Consider the following 21,002-nt stretch of genomic DNA (forward strand, 5'->3'; position numbering starts at 1 on the left):
AGATACTGAAAGAATGATGCTCACTGAAATTTGGATTTATTTACCATCTCTGGCCTGTAATAGTTCCCTTACTGGCTGTTTTCTCAAATCCCTTTGGTTCCTTGTGAGCACATCTTTCTCTGGAAAGCTGCCCTGTTTTAACACATTGAAGAGACTCATAATCCAGGTCAGAGGCTTAGAGTTTCATGAAGTTCTTTTCTTCCCTTTTTGCCATTGGGACATTCTTACTCTTTTGACATTTGGTGTTGTGTAACAGACAGTTGAATAATGTCCACTGGTAGAGAATAGTACGCATGTATAGATCATTCTGTGGTGAATTCCGTGTTAAATATGATCACTAGGGCTTCAAGAATGTCTTGTTAAGCCCAGGGAAACGCTGGTTGCTAGGCTTCCTGAAACCTGTAAAATAGGGGAAAGCAGCTGATTCTTCACTGCATTTGCTTTTTTAGCTCTAATGAAACCCAGTTCTTACTAGTTTTGGTTTCTGGGGTTTTATCAGAAAACACCGCGTTTCTTAAAAGGACATTTTCAGTCTTGGGAAGTATGGAAAGGGCACTTTTCCTGTATGCGTTGGTTCGCTGACTCATTTCTGTTTTGTAGGGACAAGCTGTGGGGCGTCTGTGTCTCCATCCTGGCACTCCTGCCTCGAGTGCTCAGGTTGATGCTGCAGAGCCTGCGGGTGAGCAGAGCTGGACCTGAGGAGCTGCCTGTTGTGGGCCAGCTGCTTCGCCTGCTGCTGCAGCACGCACCCCTCAGGACTCACATGTTGACCAATGCCATCTTGGTGCAGCAGATCATCAAGAATATCACAGTAAGAAGCCTGGAGCAAGGGCTTTGTGCTTTCATACTAGACTCATGGGCATGGAGGTGCTCTTGGGAGGCCAGCGTTTCTGTGCGTTGACGGACTCCTGGAATTAAGCCCAGTGTGGTGATTTCTTAGGGCTTCCCCTGCCGTCTAGTAACTGACTGTCACTTAACCAGCGGGGTGACTTTGATTGCAGAATCAGTACTAAAAACCGTAAAGTACTCAAACTGAATTAAGGTGGCAGGCAGCTTCGTTGGAAAAGGTACAGGCATCAGAGTCAGTCCTACCTGTTCTGTGATACAGATTCTACTGCTTAACTGTGATAATTTGGCACGTTGTGTGGGGGTTTTTTTTTTTTTTTTTTACCTATCTGAGCTTTGTTTTCCTAGCTGTAGAAATGGGAATAATAGCAACATTGTTGGGTTTTGTTGACCATTAAATGAGATCGTCCACGTAAGGTTTATACTGTAACTGATAGTTACTAAGCACCCAACAAATGTTAGCTGTCATTAAGGAAATTTAGCAGGAGTAAACTAAGGCCTATTTCTAGTCACTTAGTTCACTGGAGAGGCGGAAGAAGTTGGAAGTTGCAGGCTTCAGCTTTGTCTAATGGTTGGTTCTCTGTGTTCACCTGGGGCGGGCAGTTCTGTTTATTAAGGATTCCCTTGGTGTTTTTGGTTTGGGAGAGTTAAAGTGAGGTTTTTTATATAGGCCTTTGATTGGAGGGGGTTATTAATTGGTATATGTAATAATACTTCAGAGTAATAGAGCTTATACCTACATATAACAAAAGATGTATTCTGAATTTTCTCAGTAATGGAAGAGGATGCAGAATTCAGAAATAGTAGAAGGGAAGAAAAGTTAAGAACTTGGATCATTCTGAGGTTGGAGAATCAGCCAATCTCTATAAGAATGACAAATTGAGACCTGTCGAATCATTATTCTCAGTGAATGTTATGAGATTCTACAATGCGAAGGGGCAGAAGTACAGAGTGTAGGGGTGGCTAATGGTGAAATTTCATTAGTCCCTAGCAAATGTGGGAGGGAAGAGACCCAACAAGAAACTGGTAGCACTTAATACTTGAGGATGAAACTAGGAATTTTAACTACCTGTGGTAATAATACCTGATTAATAGGTTCCTTTTTTCAGTGAGATTTCATTTGATAATTTATAGATGAGGATACTATCGCAAGGACTGTTTGAGATCTTGTTTGGGTGGGGGAAAAAACCATCAGGAAGCAGTTTTGGTACAACTCTCATATTACTCTTGGTTTTCCTCTGCAGACATTGAAGAGTGGAGGTGTTCAGGAGCAGTGGCTTACAGACTTACATTATTGCTTCAATGTGTACGTCACCGGGCATCCCCAGGGACCCAGCATGTTGAGTGCAGTGTATTGAAAAGGCACTGTGGCGCCTCTGTTTGAAATCGTTTATTCGCATCTAATTTTGAAGAGACTGATGTAATAAATGTTTGTCATTAAAGCTGAACTTTTAAAGACGTTGTTTATGAACCTTCCTTTGCACCGAAATAGGAAAATAATGCTTGGGAGTTCCCACGGATGCACAGGCTGGCTTCCTAGACTAGCATGTGATATGTGGTAACAGGTATTCTGTATTTCCTAGCTAAGTATATATAAAATACAAAGCGATAATATGGTACCTTCTATTGTATAGTGAGAAATAAGCTCAGTCTCTGTGGTCCCATCTAGGCAAACTTTATTCTGTTTGTTCTCAGCCCCAGTTCATTCAGACAGCAACAAACTAAACTAGTTTTTGGTTTGGTTTTGTTTGGGAGTGGTTGCTTCTCACTCTGGAGTTGTGTTTCCAGAGGATGTCTAGCAAGATTTCAAAACAGTGCTCCCATTTGTTGTGGATTTTCCTGTACCTAAATGGTCCTTGGTCTGAGCTGGGTAACCCTTACAAAATGGTTTTCTACTAGTGATCCATTATAAGAGTTCTTAATTTATGTTATAATCATTTTCATAAAAATGAAGTAATTTAGTTAGCCAACTGTAAAAAATCCAGGTAATTAAATAACACTTCATTGCTTCCAATCTCTTACTGTCAGGACAGGGGTGGCAGTAATCTTAAAATGCAAGCAGTTCTAGAAATATTTGTGAGCCTAATATGCCATTGTTTCTGCCTGTCTACATTCCTAGTAGCCTTGCCCTTAAAAAATGTGAAAAAGCCCACAATCACTGGATTTTATTTAAACCATGTGTTCTTAGAGAGCTAGAATGCATAGTTAGCACAGTTTCCCATGCCAAAGGAAAAGCATTTTGACAAGGTTGCTCACCTCTGCAGGTCAAGCAGAAAACACACGTGGAAGGTTAAGGCCTGAATTGGCACCCCGTGCATGAATGTCTGGTCTGTAGACCTTCCCGACTGAGGCCTTGGTGCTGTGATACTGCTGGTGCTCAGCAGAAGGAACGCCGTTCACAGGACGTGGCAGCAGCCTGTGGCCTTCAGAGGCTGACACGGCAACCGTAAAATGTAAGCAGTCAACAGTATACCTATTACAGTCTTACAGTGTCTAACAGCAAAACACTGGGTCATGATTCTGGTCTAAAAATTAAAACTGATGATGTTGGAATAACAGGATGTGGTGTCTGTAATGAAGTCCATTGCATTAGCTTCCAGAAAAGTGAACTGAAGGCATCTGCTGTGGGACAGGCTCTTCCCCATCTCGTTTAGGTTCTTCACTGGAGCCAACAAACCAGGCTTGCACCAGTTGAGGAGAAATCCCAACCCAGCAGCGTCTTTAGTGCTCACTTCCTTAGTTTTACTTAGACTTATTAGAAATACTCTTTTCCAGTCGTCCTCACGGACGTGTAGGCACACGGGCAGTTTTGCACAGGTATAGTCTACCCTGGTCCTTGCAGCACTGGCTAAGAATTTACAAAACAGTGCTGTGTAAGAGCAGAAAGAAAACACATTTCTCTCGGTTGTTACCACATTTTCAGGCTAATAAGCCTTCAGGCATGGATATTAAAGTTTTCCCAAAGTGTAAAAGCTAATCAGAGAATTCTGTACTAGCTATTAGAACCGCCCCCTCCGGGCACAGTCTTCCTCCATAGGCAGTCGAAGCTTTGTTTTGTTTCTTGATGGGTTAGCTGATTGCAGGTTATAAGAAAAATTCTTTGATCTTCCACTGTTCTCAAGGAGGTGTATACACTGCAAGTTGCTCACTGTTAAAAACAAATACCAGATATTCAGATTATTATTATTGCTACTATTATTATTTTCGGCTGCGCCGTGCGGCATGCAGGATTTAGTCCCCCGACCAGGGATCGAACCTGTGCCCCCTGCATTGGGAGTGTGGAGTCTTAACCACTGGACCGCCAGGGAAGTCCCGATATTTAGATTATTACTTTTAATGCTGAAGGACAGAGTTGATTGGTGGGGAGGAAGAAGGGTTTAGGTTTGGATTATCTATGGGGCTGAATAAGGTGATGGCTAGTTTATTGTAGAGACAGGAGGACGTCAGCCCTCCATTTTCCATCCTCTCAAAGATACCTGACATCTTTAAGGAATAACCCTGACTATGAGGGGGCAGCTGCTTGAGGAGGTAGGACTGGAACTTAGGTCTTCAGTCTGCCTGGAATAACTGGTATGATATTGCTTTCTCTGTGCATCTCTGTAACATAACACAAACATATCTATCATTTAACTTTCCCTGTGCCACATACTTGGCTATAGTCCATTCTAGAAAATAGGTTCCTTTGAAGACTATTCAGGTGATAGAATAATAGGCATATCAAACAAAGTGGATTTTTTTTTAGGCCTTTTTATGACTTTGAAATCACAGAGTTACAGGATGCTACAGTTGAAAATTTCAGTGGTGCGCTCAACCCTCTCACTTAACAAATGAGGATACTGAGCCCCCGACCAGTTAAGAGAACTTGCCGAGGCCGTACTGCTGGATGTCGCTCCTAAGTGGAGCAAAGAAGCAAACATGAAAGGTGAGTAGTTTTTAAAAAGTTACAAAAATGTCTTTCTCTCATCTGGTTTTACTACTGTTACTTCAATAAAGTTAAAGTGAACTGTTTCAGAACTCTGGTGTGTTTGTGGCTGCCTTTGTTGTATCAAGTCTTGAGTTGTCATCTGCATACCCCTCTGTAGGTGGGCAGGAATATGCTGCATTCATACAGGGGGTACGATTTTTTAGTAATCACTTAAGCCATGGTTATTCCATTCGTTGGAATGGAATTTTTTTTAAAGGAAGTTGTTTTATTTTTAACAAGAAGGGCCCCCAGATTTAGGACATTGGTATATATATGCTCTCTGATCATGACTCTGCTGCTGTTCTCTGTGGGTGTGGGTGGTTTGCAGGTGGGTGTAGAAGACTGAGGAGAATGTGATTGTTTGCCTCCTGGATGCAGGTAGAGAAACAGTCCAAGGAGTCTGTTACTTTGCTCTAACCAGCTCACTTTCTACTCCTTGTTATAAGAGGTAAAGGCAGTACTAAAGTCTCTCCCCAAATCGAAGGGGTTAGGAGTCACAATCTTCACTCAAGTATCTGAGCACCTACAACGTGCCAAACAACGTACTAAAGCTAAGTAGAACAGTGAGCAAAATCCAGAGATCCTTAACCTCATGGAATTCTCAAAGCAAAAATTTCTATTCAAGGTAAAGACAAATGAATGGTTTGTCCTTGGTTCCATTTGCCATCTGTGATTCTGCATTGCGGAAACTTACTTATATGTATGTCCAAGTCATGCCCATTTCATGGAAATTTATAGACTGTATTCTGTATAAAACACAGGCTGCAGCTAACTAGCTAGGAGCTCTGGTGACCATCAAGCCTTAGTCACAGGTTAATGGTTAATGTGGGTAGGTGGGCCTCATAAAACCTTTGTCCCCCAAGCTTAGGTTTAGGAAAAGATTCTCTTTGGTCCTCATCTGTTTTCAAGCCAGTGTAGGACAAACAAGCTGATAGTTTATATGACGTCCTAAGAAACCATTATTTCTTTTATTTATTCTGTCCTTTAACTGTGAGTCCTTTAACTAAAACCCTTTATGCCACTAATCACCTTCATTTTTAAAGATTTGATAGTCCTGGACTTTTGAGACAAAGTAAAAAATGCTCTGATTATCTCATTTTAATATCTGATTATCTAAATGCTACTTCTTAAGTAGTTTTATCTGACAGTGTGTTTTTGAAACTATTCTTTAATTCACTCAAGTATAACTAGAGGTTTGTTTTGTTTTAAACCTAGAACCATGGGCCTGATTCCTTTGAAAGTCTCTAATTGCCCCTGATTAGCCTGTCTATATTACATGAGTTGCCCAACTCTTATTAAAGCTTTGGCAGTAATTACTGTCCCCCCACCTCTTGGTTTTCCCCCCATCAAAAATAAATGAATGTTAAAGTTCACGCTGACAGTCATTGTTCACCTTCCCAGCTGTGCTCTGTTCCTGCAGGATGACTGTGGATCAGGGACTGGGGGGAGTGTGTTGCCATAGCCACCCATGAGAAACACTGGACCTGGCATTAACTGCTGACAGCACTGAACTTATCACCCAAATTTAATTCTGGCATGAATGAAGGGGCTCTGAGTAAAACAGCCTTGTCTTGTGGCTAAAAAGAAAGTTCCCTGAGCTGCTCCTGTATGAGTGGAAGTGTGCACAGTTGAGCCTGAGCTGGACACGCTATTAAATATTAAAATATTAAATGCCTCCTTAGGGGGCCCTAAAAGGCAAAAGTCAGAATCTGTGGTCAAGGGACTTCTTCCCATCTTTGGGAAGGAGATGGAGGATCTTAATGTGAAACCAAAACAGAGCAAGAACTCCCAAGGTATTACTTTGAAGAAGAATGACAGTATTTGTGTTTCCCCCTCCTGTATGTGAACAAGTATGTAACCGTGATCAGTAACAGGTGCCACGTGTTGTTTCTGCTAGAGGTAATGTTATTAAGCTTTTGGTGGCAAAAGTAACTTGCCTCTTACGGAGAAGAGGTGTTTATTACAGTGGTAATTCCATGAAAGGGGGATGAGGAACACATGTAATCCTGAAATCAAATGACTCTTGGAACCCCTGGCAGTCTGTTCTAATGTCTTCCACCTTTGGGGATGAAACAAAAAGGAACTGTTTCCCCACATGGTCTCCCCACTCTGCTTTGCCCACGCAGTGGCTGCCTTACCTGAGTTGAGACCCAGCACAGAATGGGCTTTTGAAGATCTTGTGGGCTGATGTACTTTTCCTTCTTGAGAACCTGAAATCAACCAACAGTGATCATCTATTTCTGACCAATGACAACTGTGGCCTGACCAAGTTCTGAATTCTTAATTGAGGTGAAGGCTTGAGCTTGCAGGTGTCTGCCAAGATAGATTAGGTACGGTGTGGAAAAACTACATAGGCCTGCCCGGGCCAAGTCTGCAGATTTTGCTGCCAGGGCCACGGATCTGTTTGTAAGGGTGCCCTGACTTAACTTTTTTTTCCACTGGGGAGCTGGCCAGTCCTGTTCTCTGAGTTTATTTGGATGGGCACTTTGCAGAGCTGAAAGTGTTTCAGTATGCAGCAGTTCATCTGCTAAACAAGTATGTACTGTAGGGCTTGGATCTGGGGTATTCCCACAGATAGGCAACTCTGTACTATCTAAGCATAGGGAAGGTCAGTGTGAGGCAGGCAGGGTCTGCCTGGGCCTGGAGTCCTCTAAATGGAGAATTTTAGGGAAAACAGGCAGCAGCCTAGAGCGGTTGCTGTGGTGAGGCTTTCAGTCATGAAGCCCAGCAGACAATCTCTTGGCTGTAAGGCTTTCTCGGGTGAGATACCAGAATACCTCATGAAACCAATTCTGACCGAGAATTGCTGGAAGGGAGGCACTAATTATGATGAGAATGCTGTTAGTGCCTGGAAGTTTAATAAAGTTCCTACCTGAATGGAGGTTTGCCCAATGTAATTAAATCCTGTTTTCAAATTCTGATGTGACACACTCTGGGGGTGCTTGTTGTAAACTACAAAGTACCCTGGGGGTGCTTGTTGTAAACTACAAAGTACCCAGAAGGACAGTTACCGTAGATCTGCTTGAGCACTGAGTGCCTGGTGGGCTTGGAGCCTGAGCTGCCCTTGGGTGGACTCTTGGTGGTCCTGCTTACTGCCATGGCCTTTGGGGGTTTCAGTTCCAGTTCCTTCCTCCAAACCTGGAGGATCAAAGCCATGTACTCTCGGTTCCATCTGTCCATATCTCTGGTTCCAAGCTGCTTCATGTGCAGAAGGTGGGACAGGTGCTTCCTGAGCTGGTAGCTGGTGGGGTCAGAGGAGGGGAGAGACTTTAAGATCACAATATTGAGAAAACCAATGTTCCTTAAAGTTCCTAGAAGCTATAGGAAGAGTAGTTGCTGAACTCTTGGGAGATTCAGTCAAGCTCCCATTCCTAATTTCACTGGCAGTATGTTGAATTATTGAATTCTGTCTTTGTCCATCAGTACTTCCTGAACTAGGAATCAATCAGATGGGTCCTTGCCCTCAAAGTGGGACAAGCCAATGTGTAAACAAATGCAGTATGAGAAGTACTATGTGAGAGCAAAGAGCTAGATGGCTGATATTTGTGCTGGGTTTTAAGGGATGAGTAGGAGCTTGCTAGGCAGGGAAGGGCATTTTAAGTAGCAGAACTGGCATGAGCAGAGGTAGATGCATTTGTGCAGGAATGTTAAAGTGAGATGTGTGTGAAGCATTATGTATTTGGTAAGGGAAGGAGGATGGGAGGCTGGGCTACATTGTGGAAGCTGTGTCAGGGGAGTTGAGTCATAGCCCAGCCCATGGCTGAGTGTAGCTCCTACTTGGCCCCTACCTGATCAGGAAGGCTGGCCAGACCACCTGGAAGCTGCGTAGCCCGTCCAGCAGTGCTCAGGAAGGGTGTACAGTAGGCAGAGCCGATCATCCACAGAATAAAGCCAATAGCATTGTTCAGCCAGGAAACTTGGGGAGCAGGCCAGTTTGAATCAAAACCACAAACAAAGAGGCTCGCCACCTTTGGAACCAGTTTCCCCCACTCTGCCTGGGCAGGAAAAGTAATTCATAGCCCCAGCCATTGCTGAATACAGCCTTCAGCCTGTCCAAGCAGGGAAGCTCACCAGAGCACACAAGAAGCTTTGTAGCCCACCCATCAACCTTTCTTACCGTAGCACTTGAAGAGAGCACAGCCCGTGGCTCCCCCACTCCACCCCAGAATAGAGCTAGTGGCTGTGTCTGGCCAGGGAATTCAGTGCACAGTCTTTTACCCAATTTGGGTCCCTGAACAATGAGCTATGCAGGCCCTGGGCCTGTCCTGCTGTCCCACCAGAGCAAGGAAACTAAATCATACCCCTGCCTACTGCTGAGTGTAGTGCCCAGTCCCGGCTGTCTAAGTAAGCCTGATCAGAGAGCCCGGGCAACTGCGGAGCCCATCCTGTAGCCTCACTTGAGGAGGAAACCAAACCAACAGTCCTGTCCAACTGTTCACAGTCAGCAGTGGCAGCACCCTCCTCCCACCCCCTGCTCCACAACCTCAGAGTTTGGGCAGTGGCCCTGCCCCCAAAGAGACAGCAAGCCCCACCTGCTCAAATACATTACCAGCAGACACATCCAGAAACCCAAACGGAGCTGACTGTTGAAGAGTTCAGTTTGCTCTCTGCCAAAGCAAACCTGGAAGAGGAGCCTGCTTATTCAAATGCACAGATGCCAACATAAGGAATCAAGGATACAAAAAAATGAAAAAACAAAAACAGGTAAACATGACACCAAAGGAAACTTTAAAAAGCTCTGAAAACTGACCTTACAGAAATGGAGATCTGTGAACTGTCAGACAAAGAATTCAGAATTCTCTTAAACAAGTTTAGTTGTCTGTGTGATCTTATAGTTCACTAAACAAAATTAGACAAACAATGCATAAACAAAATGAGAAAAAGTTCTAAAAAATAAAAACTATCAAAAAAAAAGCCAAATCCTGGAGCTGAAAAATAAAATGCCTGAACTGAAGAAATCAATAGCTTCAAAGGTACACTTAACCATGCAGAAGAAAGAATCAGTGACCTAGAAGACAGGACATTTGAAATTATCCAGAGAAGGCAATAAGAAAAAAAGAAGTGAAAAAAGCCTATGGGAGACGTATGGGACACAAAAGAAACAGTATCTGCATTATGGGAATTCCACAAGGAGAAGAGAAAGGGACAGAAAGTATATTTAAAGCAATAATGGCTGCAAACGTCCCAAACCTGAGAAGAGAAATAGACATCCAGACCCATGAGGCTCAAAGGACGTCACATAGGTTGAACCAGAGTAGGGCTACACTGAGACACATTATAATTATTAAAAGTCAAAGACAAAAATAATTTTGCAAACAGTAAGAGAAAAGAGAAGTTACATACAAGTGAACTCCCATAAGACTATAAACAGATTTCTTGTCAGGAACTTTTCAGGAAAGAATGGGATGACAGGTTCAAAACATTGAAAGAGGGCTTCCCTGGTGGCGCAGTGGTTGAGAGTCCGCCCGCCAATGCAGGGGACGTGGGTTCGTGCCCCGGTCCGGGAAGATCCCACATGCCGCAGAGCAGCTGGGCCCATGAGCCATGGCCACTGAGCCTGTGCGTCCGGAGCCTGTGCTCCGCAACGGGAGAGGCCACAACAGTGAGAGGCCTGCGTACTGCAAAAGCAAAACAAAACATTGAAAGAAAAAGACTATCAACCGAGAATACTATACCCAACAAAGTTATCTTTCAGAAATTAAGGAGAGATAAATACTTTCCCAAATAAGAGCTGAGGGAGTTCATCACCACCACACCTGCCTTACAAAAATGCTAAAGGGAGTAAAGTAAAAGGACATTAATCATCTTAAGGCAGTGTAAAACTCACAGGTAATAGTAAACATATAGTCAAAGTTAGATTCTGTAATATGGTAATGGTGGTGCATAATTAACATACAACTCTAGTTTAGAAGTAAAAAAAAGGTAGTAAAAATAACCATAACGACAGTAAGCTTTATTGGATGTGCAATATAAGAAATATTTATGTAAACTGTAACATAAATAATCTAAAATGTGAAGAGGGAGAAGTATAATATTTAGTAGTGCTATTGAAGATAAGTTAAGAGTTTAAAATAGGGTGTTATTTGAAGATATTTTAAGATACTTTATGTAAGCTTCATGGTAACCACAAGGGAAAAACCTGTACTAATTACACCAAAGAACATGATAAAGAAGTCAAAGCAGACTGATACCAAAAGGCATCAAAACACACAGAAAAGATAGCAGGATAAGAAATGAGGAACAATGGATCAACAGAACAGCCAGAAGACAATTAACAAATTGCAATAGTAAGTCCTTACCTACCAATAATTACTTTAAACATAAATGGATTAATTCCTCCAATCAAGACAGAATGGCTGAATGGATTAAAAAAAAACAAAAAACAAGATCCAATGATACGTTATATTCAAGAGACTCATTTTAGCTTTAAACACCCACACACACAGTGAAGAAATGAGGATATTTCAAGCAAATGGTAACCAAAAAACACACCCAAAAACAAAAAAAGCAGGGGTAACTATAATTATATCAGACAAAACAGACTTTAAAAATGTTATAAAGAGGGCTTCCCTGGACTCTCAACCACTGCACCACCAGGGAAGCCCCTAAGTTGGTTCTTTGAAAAGGTAAACCAAATTGGCAATTAGCTATACAAACCAAGAAGGGAAAAAAAGGATTCAAAGCAACAAAATCATAAATGGAAAAGGAAACACTGCAACTGATACCACAGAAATACAAAGGATCATAAGAGGCTACTGTAAACAACTATATACCAACAAACTAGACAACCTAAAAGAAATGGAGAAATTCTTAGAAACAACCAACCTACCATGACTGAATCAGGAAGAAATAAAAAATCTGAACAGACCAATAAAGAGTAAGAAGATTGAATTTGTAATCAAAAATCTCCTAATGAAGAAAAGTCCAGGACCAGATGGCTTCACTGATGAATTTTACTAAACATTCAAAGAAGAATGTCAATCCTTCAAATTCTTCAAAAAATTTGAAGAGGAGGGAACAATCCCAAACTCACTTCATGAGCCCACATTACCCTGACACAAAAGCTAGAAAAAAATTCTACTACAAGAAAAGTATAGGCCAATATCCCTGATGAATACAGATGCAAAATTTCTCAATAAAATACTAGCAAACCAAATTCAGCAGCAAATTAAAAGGATCATTCCCCATGGTCAAGCAGGATTTATTCCTGGAATGCAAGGATGGTTCAATATACGCACATAAATCGATGTGATATATCATATTAATAGAATGAAAGAAATCATATGATCATCTCAAAAGACACAGAAAAAGCATTTGACAAAATCCAACATCTGTTCATGATAAAAACCCTTAACAAATTCAGTATAGAAGGAACATACCTCAACATAATAAAAGGCATATATGACAAGCCCACAGCTACATCATACTCAATGGGGTAAGGTTGAAAGTGTTTCCTCTAAGATCAGGAATAAGGCAAGGGTGCCTACACTCACCCCTCCTTTTCAACAAAATACTACGAGTCCTAGCCAGAGCAATCAAGCAAGAAAAACAAAAAAGGAATCAGAATGGGAAATGAAGAATTAAAATTGTCTTCATTTGCAGATGACATGATTTTATATATATATATAAAATCCTAAATACTTCACAAAACTGTTAGATCTAATCAACAACTTCAGTACAGGTGCAGGATACAAAATTAATATACAAAATCAGTAGTGTTTCTATACATTAAGAGTGATGTGAAAAATAAATAAAAGAATTCCATTTACAGTAGCATCAAAAACAATAAAATACTTAGGAGTAAGTTTAACCAAGGAGGTGAAAAAATCTCTACCCTGAAAACTACAAGACATTGATGAAAGAAACTGAAGAAAATACAAATAGGGCTTCCCTGGTGGCGCAGTGGCTGAGAGTCCGCCTGCCAATGCAGGGGACACGGGTTCATGCCTCGCTCTGGGAAGATCCCACATGCCGCAGAGCGGCTGGGCCCGTAAGCCATGGCCACTGAGCCTGCGCATCCGGAGCCTGTGCTCCACAACGGGAGAGGCCACAACAGTGAGAGGCCCACGTACCGCAAGAAAAAAAAAAAAAAAAAAAGAAAATGCAAATAAATGGAAGGGTATTCCGTGTTCATGGATTGGAAGAATTAATATTGTTAAAATATCTATGCTACCCAAAGCCATTTATAGATTCAATCCCTATCAAGATTCCAATGGCTTTTAAAAAAATAAACAGAATTAGAGGGACTTCCCTGGTGTTCCAGTACTTAAGACTCCACGCTCCTAATGCAGGGGGCCCGGGTTTGATCCTTGATCAGGGAACTAGATCCCACATGCCGCAACTAAGAGTTTGCATTCCGCAACTAAAAGATACCACATGCCGCAACTAAAGATCCCGCATGCTGCAACTAAAGATCCTGCATGCCGCAACCAAGACGCGGCACAGCCATATAAATAAATAATAAATATGGGAAAAAAAACAGAAGTAGAATAATGCCAAAATTTATATAGAAACACAAAAGACCTTGAATAGCCAAAGCAATCCTGAGAAAGAAGAATAAAGCATCACACTTCCTTATTTCAAGCTACACTAATAACCTATAGTAATCAAAACAGCATAAATGGAATAAAAATAGACACATAGGCTTCCCTGGTGGCTCAGTGGTTGGGAATCCGCCTGCCAACGCAGGGGACAGGGGTTTGAGCCCTGGCCCGGGAAGATCCCACATGCCACGGAGCATCTAGGCCCGTGCGCCACAACTACTAAGCCTGAGCTCTAGAGCCCGCAAGCCAAAACTACTGAAGCCTGCGTGCCTAGAACCCGTGCTCCGCAACAAGAGAAGCCGCAAAAATGAAAAAGAAGCCTGCGCACCACAATGATGAGTAGCCCCCGTTCACCACAACTAGAGAAAGCCCACGCTCAGCAACAAAGACCCACCCAATACAGTCAAAAATAAATAAATAAATATATTAAAAAAAAAAAACATAGACACATAGACCAACAGAACAGAATTTAGAGCCCAGAAATAAACCCATATATAAAGACTCTAATATTTGACAAGGGAGCCAAGAATACTCAATGGAGAAAAGACAGTCTCTTCAGTAAATGGTACTGGGAAAATTAAATATTCACATGTGAAAGGATGAAACTAGAACCCTATTTTACACCACTCACAGAAATTAACTCAAAGTGGATTAAAGACTTAAATAAAAGACCAGAAACCACAAAACTCCTCGAAGAAAACACAGGAAAAAGTTCCGTAACGTGGGTCTTTGCAGTGATTTCCTAGATGCAACACTTAAAGCATAAGCAACAAAATAAAAAATAAGTGGGACTACATCAAACTAAAAAGCTTCTGCACAGCAAAAGAAATGATCAACAGAATAAAAAAGGCAACCTACAAATGCAAAAACAAAATTTGCAAACCATGTATATGATAAGAGGTTAATATCCAAAGTATATAAAGAAGTCATACAACTAGATAGCAAATAATAATAATAATAATCCAATGTGCAAGGAACCTGAATAGAAAATTTCCCAAGATATAAAGATGGCCAACAGGTATATAAAAAGGTGTTCAACATCACTAATCGTCAAGGAAATGCAAATCAAAATCACAGTGAGAGGGACTTCCCTGGTGGCGCAGTGGTTAAGAATCTGCTTGCCAATGCAGGGGACACAGGTTTGATCCCTGGTCCAGGAAAATCCCACATGCTGTGGAGCAACTAAGCCTGTACGCCACAACTGCTGAGCACGCACGCCACAGCTTCTGAAGCCCGTGTGCCTGGAGCCCGGGTTCCACAAGAGAAGCCACAGCACTGAGAAGCCCGCGCACCACAACGAAGAGTAGCCCCTGCTCACTGCAACTAGAGAAAGCCTCCGTGCAGCATGAAGACCCAACGCAGCCAAAAATAAAAATAAATCTATAAAAAAACCCACAGTGAGATATCACATCCATTAGAACAGTTGTCATCAAAAAGACAAGAGAAAAGTGCTGGTGAGAATGTGGAGAAAACGGGACCCTCCGGCACTGTTAGTGAGAATGTAAATTGGTGCAGCCACTATGGAGGTTCCTCAAAAAATTAAAAATAGAGCTACCATATGATCCAGCAATCCCACTACAGGGTATATATCTGAAGAAAATGAAGAGACATCTGCACCCCTATGTTCACAGTAGTATTATTTACAATAGCCAGAACATGAAAACAACCTAAGTGTCCACTGATGGATGAACAAATAAAGAAGTTGTGGAATACATATATATATATATATATACACACACATTAGATTATTATATATACACACAGTAGAATATTATTCAGCCTAAAATAAGAAGGAAATCCTGCCATTTGCAACAACATGGATGGACCTTGAGGGCATTATGCTAAGTGAGATAAATCAGAGAAAGACAAATACTGTATTATTTCACTTACACGTGAAATCTTCAAAAACAAAACCAAAAAGAAACAAACTCATAGAAAAGGAAATAAGATTTGTGGTTCTTAGAGGAGGGGAATTGGATGAAAGTGATCAAAAGGTGCAAATTTCCAGTTGTAAGACAAATAAGTACCGGGGATGTAACGTACAGCATGATGACTGTAGCTAACACTGCTTTATGGTATATATGAAAGCTGTTAAAGAGTAAATCTTAAGAGTTCTCATCACAAGGAAGAAAATCCTTTTTATCTGTGTGAGATGACGGATGTTAACTAAACTTATTGTGGTAATCATTTCACAGTATATGTAAATCCATGCTGTACACCTTAAACTTATACAGTGCCATATGTCAATTCTATCACAATAAAAATTGGGGGGAAAAGGCAAACAGCTAGAGCTAGGAGAGGCCAACTTTCCAAATCAGTGCTGTCTGGTCCAACAGCCAAATACTGCTGAGGACTTGGTGGGGATGATCAGGGGGTTTTAAGAATAGTGACAAATGTAAGAGCTGAATTTTACTAAGATCAATGTGTTGGAGGGCAGAGCCTGGGGCGGGAGGGGGTGGGGGCACCAGGATGATGGCTATATTTACCTCTAATGCTTTTCTGATGGTGTTTATCCCATGTGCACTCCCAAACCTCTTATCGAGCACAGATGTTTCGGAGCCTCCTAAGGAAAGCTGCACCAGTGTTCATGATCCATGGCTGATTAACTACTGGTGAGCCTACAGGGTGCAGAGAGCAGCAGGCCCTGTGCCTGATCTTACAATACACCAATTGGGACATAACCTTCTTTCCAAATGCTCGAAGCTCCTTGCAGTGCTTGGGGCAGCCCCTCCCGCCTGCTCTAAAGGCTGATTTCAGTCGAACTACATAATTCTTCCTTTCTTTTCCTGGAGCGTGACAAACCATGGCACCCCTTTACTAGAACATGTGCCACATTTCCAAAAAGCCAAGTGTAGAGAGAAGCGAGAGTTAAAAGGACAATACCGCTCTGCAGTCAGTTCTTCCACAGCCCCGCTCTGTGGGCAGAGGACTTGTCAGGAAGCCTGGGTTGTTGGCTGAAGCTCTAACAGCTCCGGCTTTCGGGGGGCACAGCTGCCACCTCATCGACTCTGGTATGGAGACCGAGGCTGTGTCTCATGGTCCTAGTGGTCAGTCACAGCCTCTGTTCTCCCCTTCTCAGGGAGAACGTGCGCGCCTGGTTTGCTGAGAATCCGAGCACACCCAATCATCCCTTTCAGCCCGGGGCGCAGGGCGCTTGTTATGGTCTAGCCTAACCTTGTTTATTCACCTCAGAACATGCTGGAGAGGACCCGATGGGAACTGCCTTTCACAGCAACTCCTCTTCACCACAGCAACTTTCCAGCCCAGCCTAGCTTGTCCAGTATCCAGTTTCAACCTTTAAAATAGTCAAGTCTTGACTGGTAATAAAACTCAGACGCTTAGACAAAGCTTCATTTTCTCTGGGCCCCAGGTTCAATCTGCTCACCCCATCCTGTGCGTTTTCCAGTCAGCCTGCCTCCCCGCCGCCCCCGGGCACGTCTCCTGTGATGGCGGCCTGCATTTATGGGAGGTCGTGTGCCAAGCCCCGTTCCCAACTCCAGCCCTCGGTGCCCCTGAGGTTTGCTGTCGGACACCACACACTGTCCCTGGACAGCACTTAGGGCTCCTGTGCTTCAAATGGAAGACATATATGGCCATAGCAGAATCAATAAACGGATTTTTACCGTCACCAGACACAGGACTTGCCATGGCGTGCAGCTTCCCAGAAACCCTGTGGGAGTCGACGTCCCGGGACTCGGAATTGCACAGGGGTGCAGCCAGAGGGGGCCTGTGTAACTGCCTCCCCAGATAGGTGCACAGACTATGAGTCCACTGTTCTTGGGGGGAATGACTGAAGGCTCATTTGCTGCTATGGACACTTACTGACAGGACCTGTCAGCTGCTGACTCTTCAAAGGAGTCAAAGGGCAGTGTGATGGGGAGGCACTGCAGCTGGGGAGCAGCTGTGGGGCCTGACGTGGCAAACCTCGTGGACTTGTTTGGACCCCAGGTGTCAGCTGAAATACTTCACAAAAAGTTCCTCTGGGATGGTAGCCAGTGCACGTCCTGGCAGAACGCCCCAAGGAGGGGGAGCAGGGACCCTTCCCATCTGTGGCTTCAGAGGCCGACGGTCTCAGCTGCGGGCCAGCGCTGGCTCTGGAGCCTGAGGTTGATGAACCTATCTGTGCTTCAGTTTCCTCACTCATGGAATGGGGAGAAGAAGAGTAATCCCAGTATCCCTCACAGGGTGACTGAGGATTTAAATGAGTTAATACATGTAAAACTGCTTAGAACAGTGTCCGGCCCAAGTGCCTGATGAATTCAACTACCAGTATTAGTAACAGTGCTAGCAACAACATCCCCCATAACAACATTACCTTGATGCATGAGAGACCGTCCAGGCAGCCTGTCCTCCAGCCTGTCCTGAGGTGCAGAGTGCAAGGTCGGCCTCCGCCTCCATTATTTTGACCACAGCAGGCACTACCTTTACTGAGAATGTAAGGGAAAGGCCCCTGGACTCAAGTCAGAAAGAACTTCGAATGCTGGGTCTGACCATCAGGACAGGTCTTTTTTCCTGAGACAATTGCTTGTCTGAAAAACAGGGATGCTGATCCCTATCGTGATGGCTTCCTGGCGATGGTTGGGAGAGCAAAGGGGTCAGGCATGAGATGGCTTTGTAAACAGCCACGAGCCTGAACAGATGTGAGGACGCACTATAGCGAAGGCCGTGCAGGTCGCCCGGCTCTGGGTTAGGAGACTTTGGCATGACAGTCCCTGAGGCCTCTCCCTGGACCTCACAAGCCGCTCAGCTCTCCCTCTGCCAACAGCAGGGTTTCTTTGGCCCTTTTATCTCCTGACAGAGGCACACCTGCACTCGCAGTGATCTGCTTGCTTTGTTCCCCTGTAAAACTCCCTCTCTCCTGAGATGGAGACCACATGACCCCCACCTGGGGCCGACGGTCCGGCCCTCCCCTGGGCGTGGTCATCACTGAAAGGCCTAATCTGGATGGAGGCCCTCCTGGGGCCTGCAGTGTGAAGGAGACTGAGATATGTGAAAACTTGTAGCACAGCACTCTTCCAGTCCTCCCAGAATTACCCCCTGAGGGTGTTCACCTCAGGGTTTCGGTAAGCCTCCTCCACCACTCCCAGCTCCTACCCCACATTCTGAGCTTGATTGAGGCTCACACAGGTTTTTGTGATAAATTTCAGTCACTTAATCCACTGTATCTAATTCCTGTGTAGTAAAGAAGGAAGATAAAATACCTTAAATGTGTAGTGCTTTAGAATTTACAAAGCACACGTCATCTCATTCTAGCAACCTGTCACATGAACAGGACGGGTGTGGCAATTGTTAAATCCCATTTTACAGAGGAGGAAACTGAGGGTCAGGGAGGCTGAGTGATTGGCTCAAGGTCAGATAACCTCTTAGAGCTTCACCTGAAACTTAGGCTTCATGGTTTTTCATTTACACCAGGCTATCCTGGGTACTTTCCTATCTTTCTGGGTAAAAACACCTTCCAAATAGCTTACCCAATATAAATTACTAAGATATACACATGTGTGACTCCCATGGGTTGGCTCAATAAAATTGGCCTTGTCATGCCAGCACATGGAATTCACTAGAAAGTATCACAGAGCACAGGGGGTATCACATCAGGGGGATTAGGACAGACACAGAGCCAAAAAGATGCTCTGGCATCCCATCTTCCTACCTTCTCCAGGCCCGCTGGATGACCGCTGCTGCCTTGTTCTTTTTGCGAAACAGCTCTTTCCTGCTTCTTTCTCTCTGGATTATCTGCAGCCGCAGCTCTACGGGGAGAAGGTCAATATTCACGCTCTGCCCAGAGGGGGGACCAGGTGCTGGATCAGTGTCCTTAGATAGCTGAGTGTCCTCCAACAGGGCGGATGTACCCAGCTTCCTGACTCCTGACCTCAACACCTCTGTGCTCGATGGCAAATCTGAGTAGCTCCCTCCTGCGAGCTTGTCCTGCGTCACTGTGTTTCTTGGCATCCGGTGGTGGAGAGGACTCTGCCCAGCATGGACGGCCTCCCCCTTGGCACTGCCAGGCCGGCTGGACCCAGCCGGGGAGCGCCTCCCTCCTCTGAGCTCCTGGCTGCGCCTTTTCTGGGAGGCACATTTGGCCTTGGGTGCTGCATCCTGCCGCCGGCTGGGCTTCCAGTGGCCGTCCTGCTGTGGAAGGCCTGCAGCTGCCCAACTGGGGTCCTCTCCTTCCTCAGCAGGCCCAGACGCCCTGACACAGGAGGGCTGCTTCAAGGAGCCTTTCCCCTTGTCACACTGCTGCTCGCCAACTGTCTCACCTCTGGACTTCTCGACAGAGGAGGCTCCTGGACGCCGGTTTCCATCACTGCCTTCGCTGGGGCTGAAGTGGACACAGGCAGATCGGCCTTTAGAATGTTCTCTGGATGTTTCTTGGGGAGACAAGGAAGAAGGGGAAGAATCTTTATTGTCCAAAACTTGCATAGTAGGGCAGTTCTGCTCACTGTTCACAAAAAAAAAAAAAAAAAAAAATTCAGGCTTGTCCTCTTGTATCACCATGATAGTGCTGATTACGATTAGGAAAAAATTGTTTAACTTCTATTTCTAGCAACAGCAGGTTAGATAACCTGAAAGCCTTCCCCTACAAATACCTAGAAATGGGACTTCCCCGGTGGTCCAGTGGTTAAGACCCTGCGTTCCCAATGCAGGGGGCCCGAGTTCGATCCGTGGTCAGGGAACTAGATCCCACATGCCGCAACTAAAAGATCCCGCATGCCGCCACTAAGACCCAGTTCAGCCAAATAAATATTAAAAAAAAAAAGACCTATTCCCTGGTGGCGCAGCAGTTTAGAATCCACCTGCCAATGCAAGGGACACAGGTTCAACCCCTTGTCCAGGAAGATCCCACATGCCACGGAGCAACTAAGCCCGTGCGCCACAACTACTGAGCCTGTGCTCTAGAGCCCGTGCGCCACAACTACTGAGTCTGCACGCCTAGAGCCCATGCTCTGCAACGAGAGAAGCCACTGCAATGAGAAGCCCAAGCACCGCAAGTAAGAGTAGCCCCTGCTCACCGCAACTAGAGAAAGCCCATGCGCAGCAAGGAAGACCCGATGCAGCCAAAAATTAAATTAAATTAAAAAAAAAGATATTATAAAAAAGTACCTAGAAATGCTGACTAAAATATTTATAATAAACATTACTTTAAAAGCACCACAGTGCCTTCAAGAAAATAAAGGAAATTCCTAGGGGCCAAAAACAGGGAAAACTGAGAACCCAAGCGATAAGCTTGTGAGCTGATCCAGCGACTGTCGGGCAAGTGGTAGCGGTGAAGTGGGGCAACGGCTGGTCTTATTAAATAACTGGTTGTTTTAACATCCAGATAAGAACAGAAAATGAGCCTTGCAGGCAGAAAGTTAACTGGAAACAGGACCCTGCATGAAGCCAGGACTCTTGAGGTGGTAGACCCTTGGGAAATGATGGTCCAGATAAAATATCTTCCCAGCACTGGAAGATGACAAGGAAATTTGTCTCAGCTTAGGTTCAGGATGGGGTAAAGAGTCATGCATGGGAATTTGAAACCAAAGTGCTGTGCCTCACATGGGTTTGGTATTCATTTATTCTCAACCCATAGGAAAAATTAATATAAAAACTAGTCTCAGGGGCTTCCCTGGTGGCGCAGTGGTTGAGAGTCCGCCTGCCGATGCAGGGGA

At 44.1% G+C, this 21,002-nt stretch overlaps 2 protein-coding genes across 4 annotated transcripts in view; one reads left to right on the forward strand and one right to left on the reverse strand.

The window, feature by feature from the left end:
* The window catches only part of TEX10 (testis expressed 10), a 55,282-nt gene extending 52,978 nt beyond the window's left edge, over positions 1-2,304 (forward strand). For both annotated transcript variants that reach the window (XM_024734402.1, XM_024734403.1), the window contains 2 exons: positions 601-811; positions 2,091-2,304. In XM_024734402.1, coding sequence (XP_024590170.1) covers positions 601-811; positions 2,091-2,204 — 325 coding nt within the window. In that variant the 3' untranslated portion in view covers positions 2,205-2,304. The remainder of the gene's footprint in view (positions 1-600; positions 812-2,090) is intronic.
* A 200-nt stretch (positions 2,305-2,504) lies between these two features.
* The window catches only part of INVS (inversin), a 135,101-nt gene continuing 116,603 nt past the window's right edge, over positions 2,505-21,002 (reverse strand). The window contains exons 14-18 of one of the 2 annotated variants that reach the window (XM_024734401.1): positions 19,611-19,721; positions 19,004-19,100; positions 7,822-8,051; positions 6,949-7,020; positions 2,505-3,994 (exon numbers count right to left, since the gene is read on the reverse strand). In XM_024734401.1, the coding sequence (XP_024590169.1) occupies positions 3,846-3,994; positions 6,949-7,020; positions 7,822-8,051; positions 19,004-19,100; positions 19,611-19,721 (659 nt within the window). In that variant the 3' untranslated portion in view covers positions 2,505-3,845. Of the gene's footprint in view, positions 3,995-6,948; positions 7,021-7,821; positions 8,052-19,003; positions 19,722-21,002 lie in introns of both variants that reach the window. The other variant, XM_024734400.1, reaches the window with a different exon arrangement.

The sequence above is a fragment of the Neophocaena asiaeorientalis genome, unplaced genomic scaffold (assembly GCF_003031525.2).
Source record: "Neophocaena asiaeorientalis asiaeorientalis breed wild unplaced genomic scaffold, Neophocaena_asiaeorientalis_V1.1 scaffold192, whole genome shotgun sequence".
NCBI classification, from domain to species: Eukaryota; Metazoa; Chordata; class Mammalia; order Artiodactyla; family Phocoenidae; genus Neophocaena; species Neophocaena asiaeorientalis.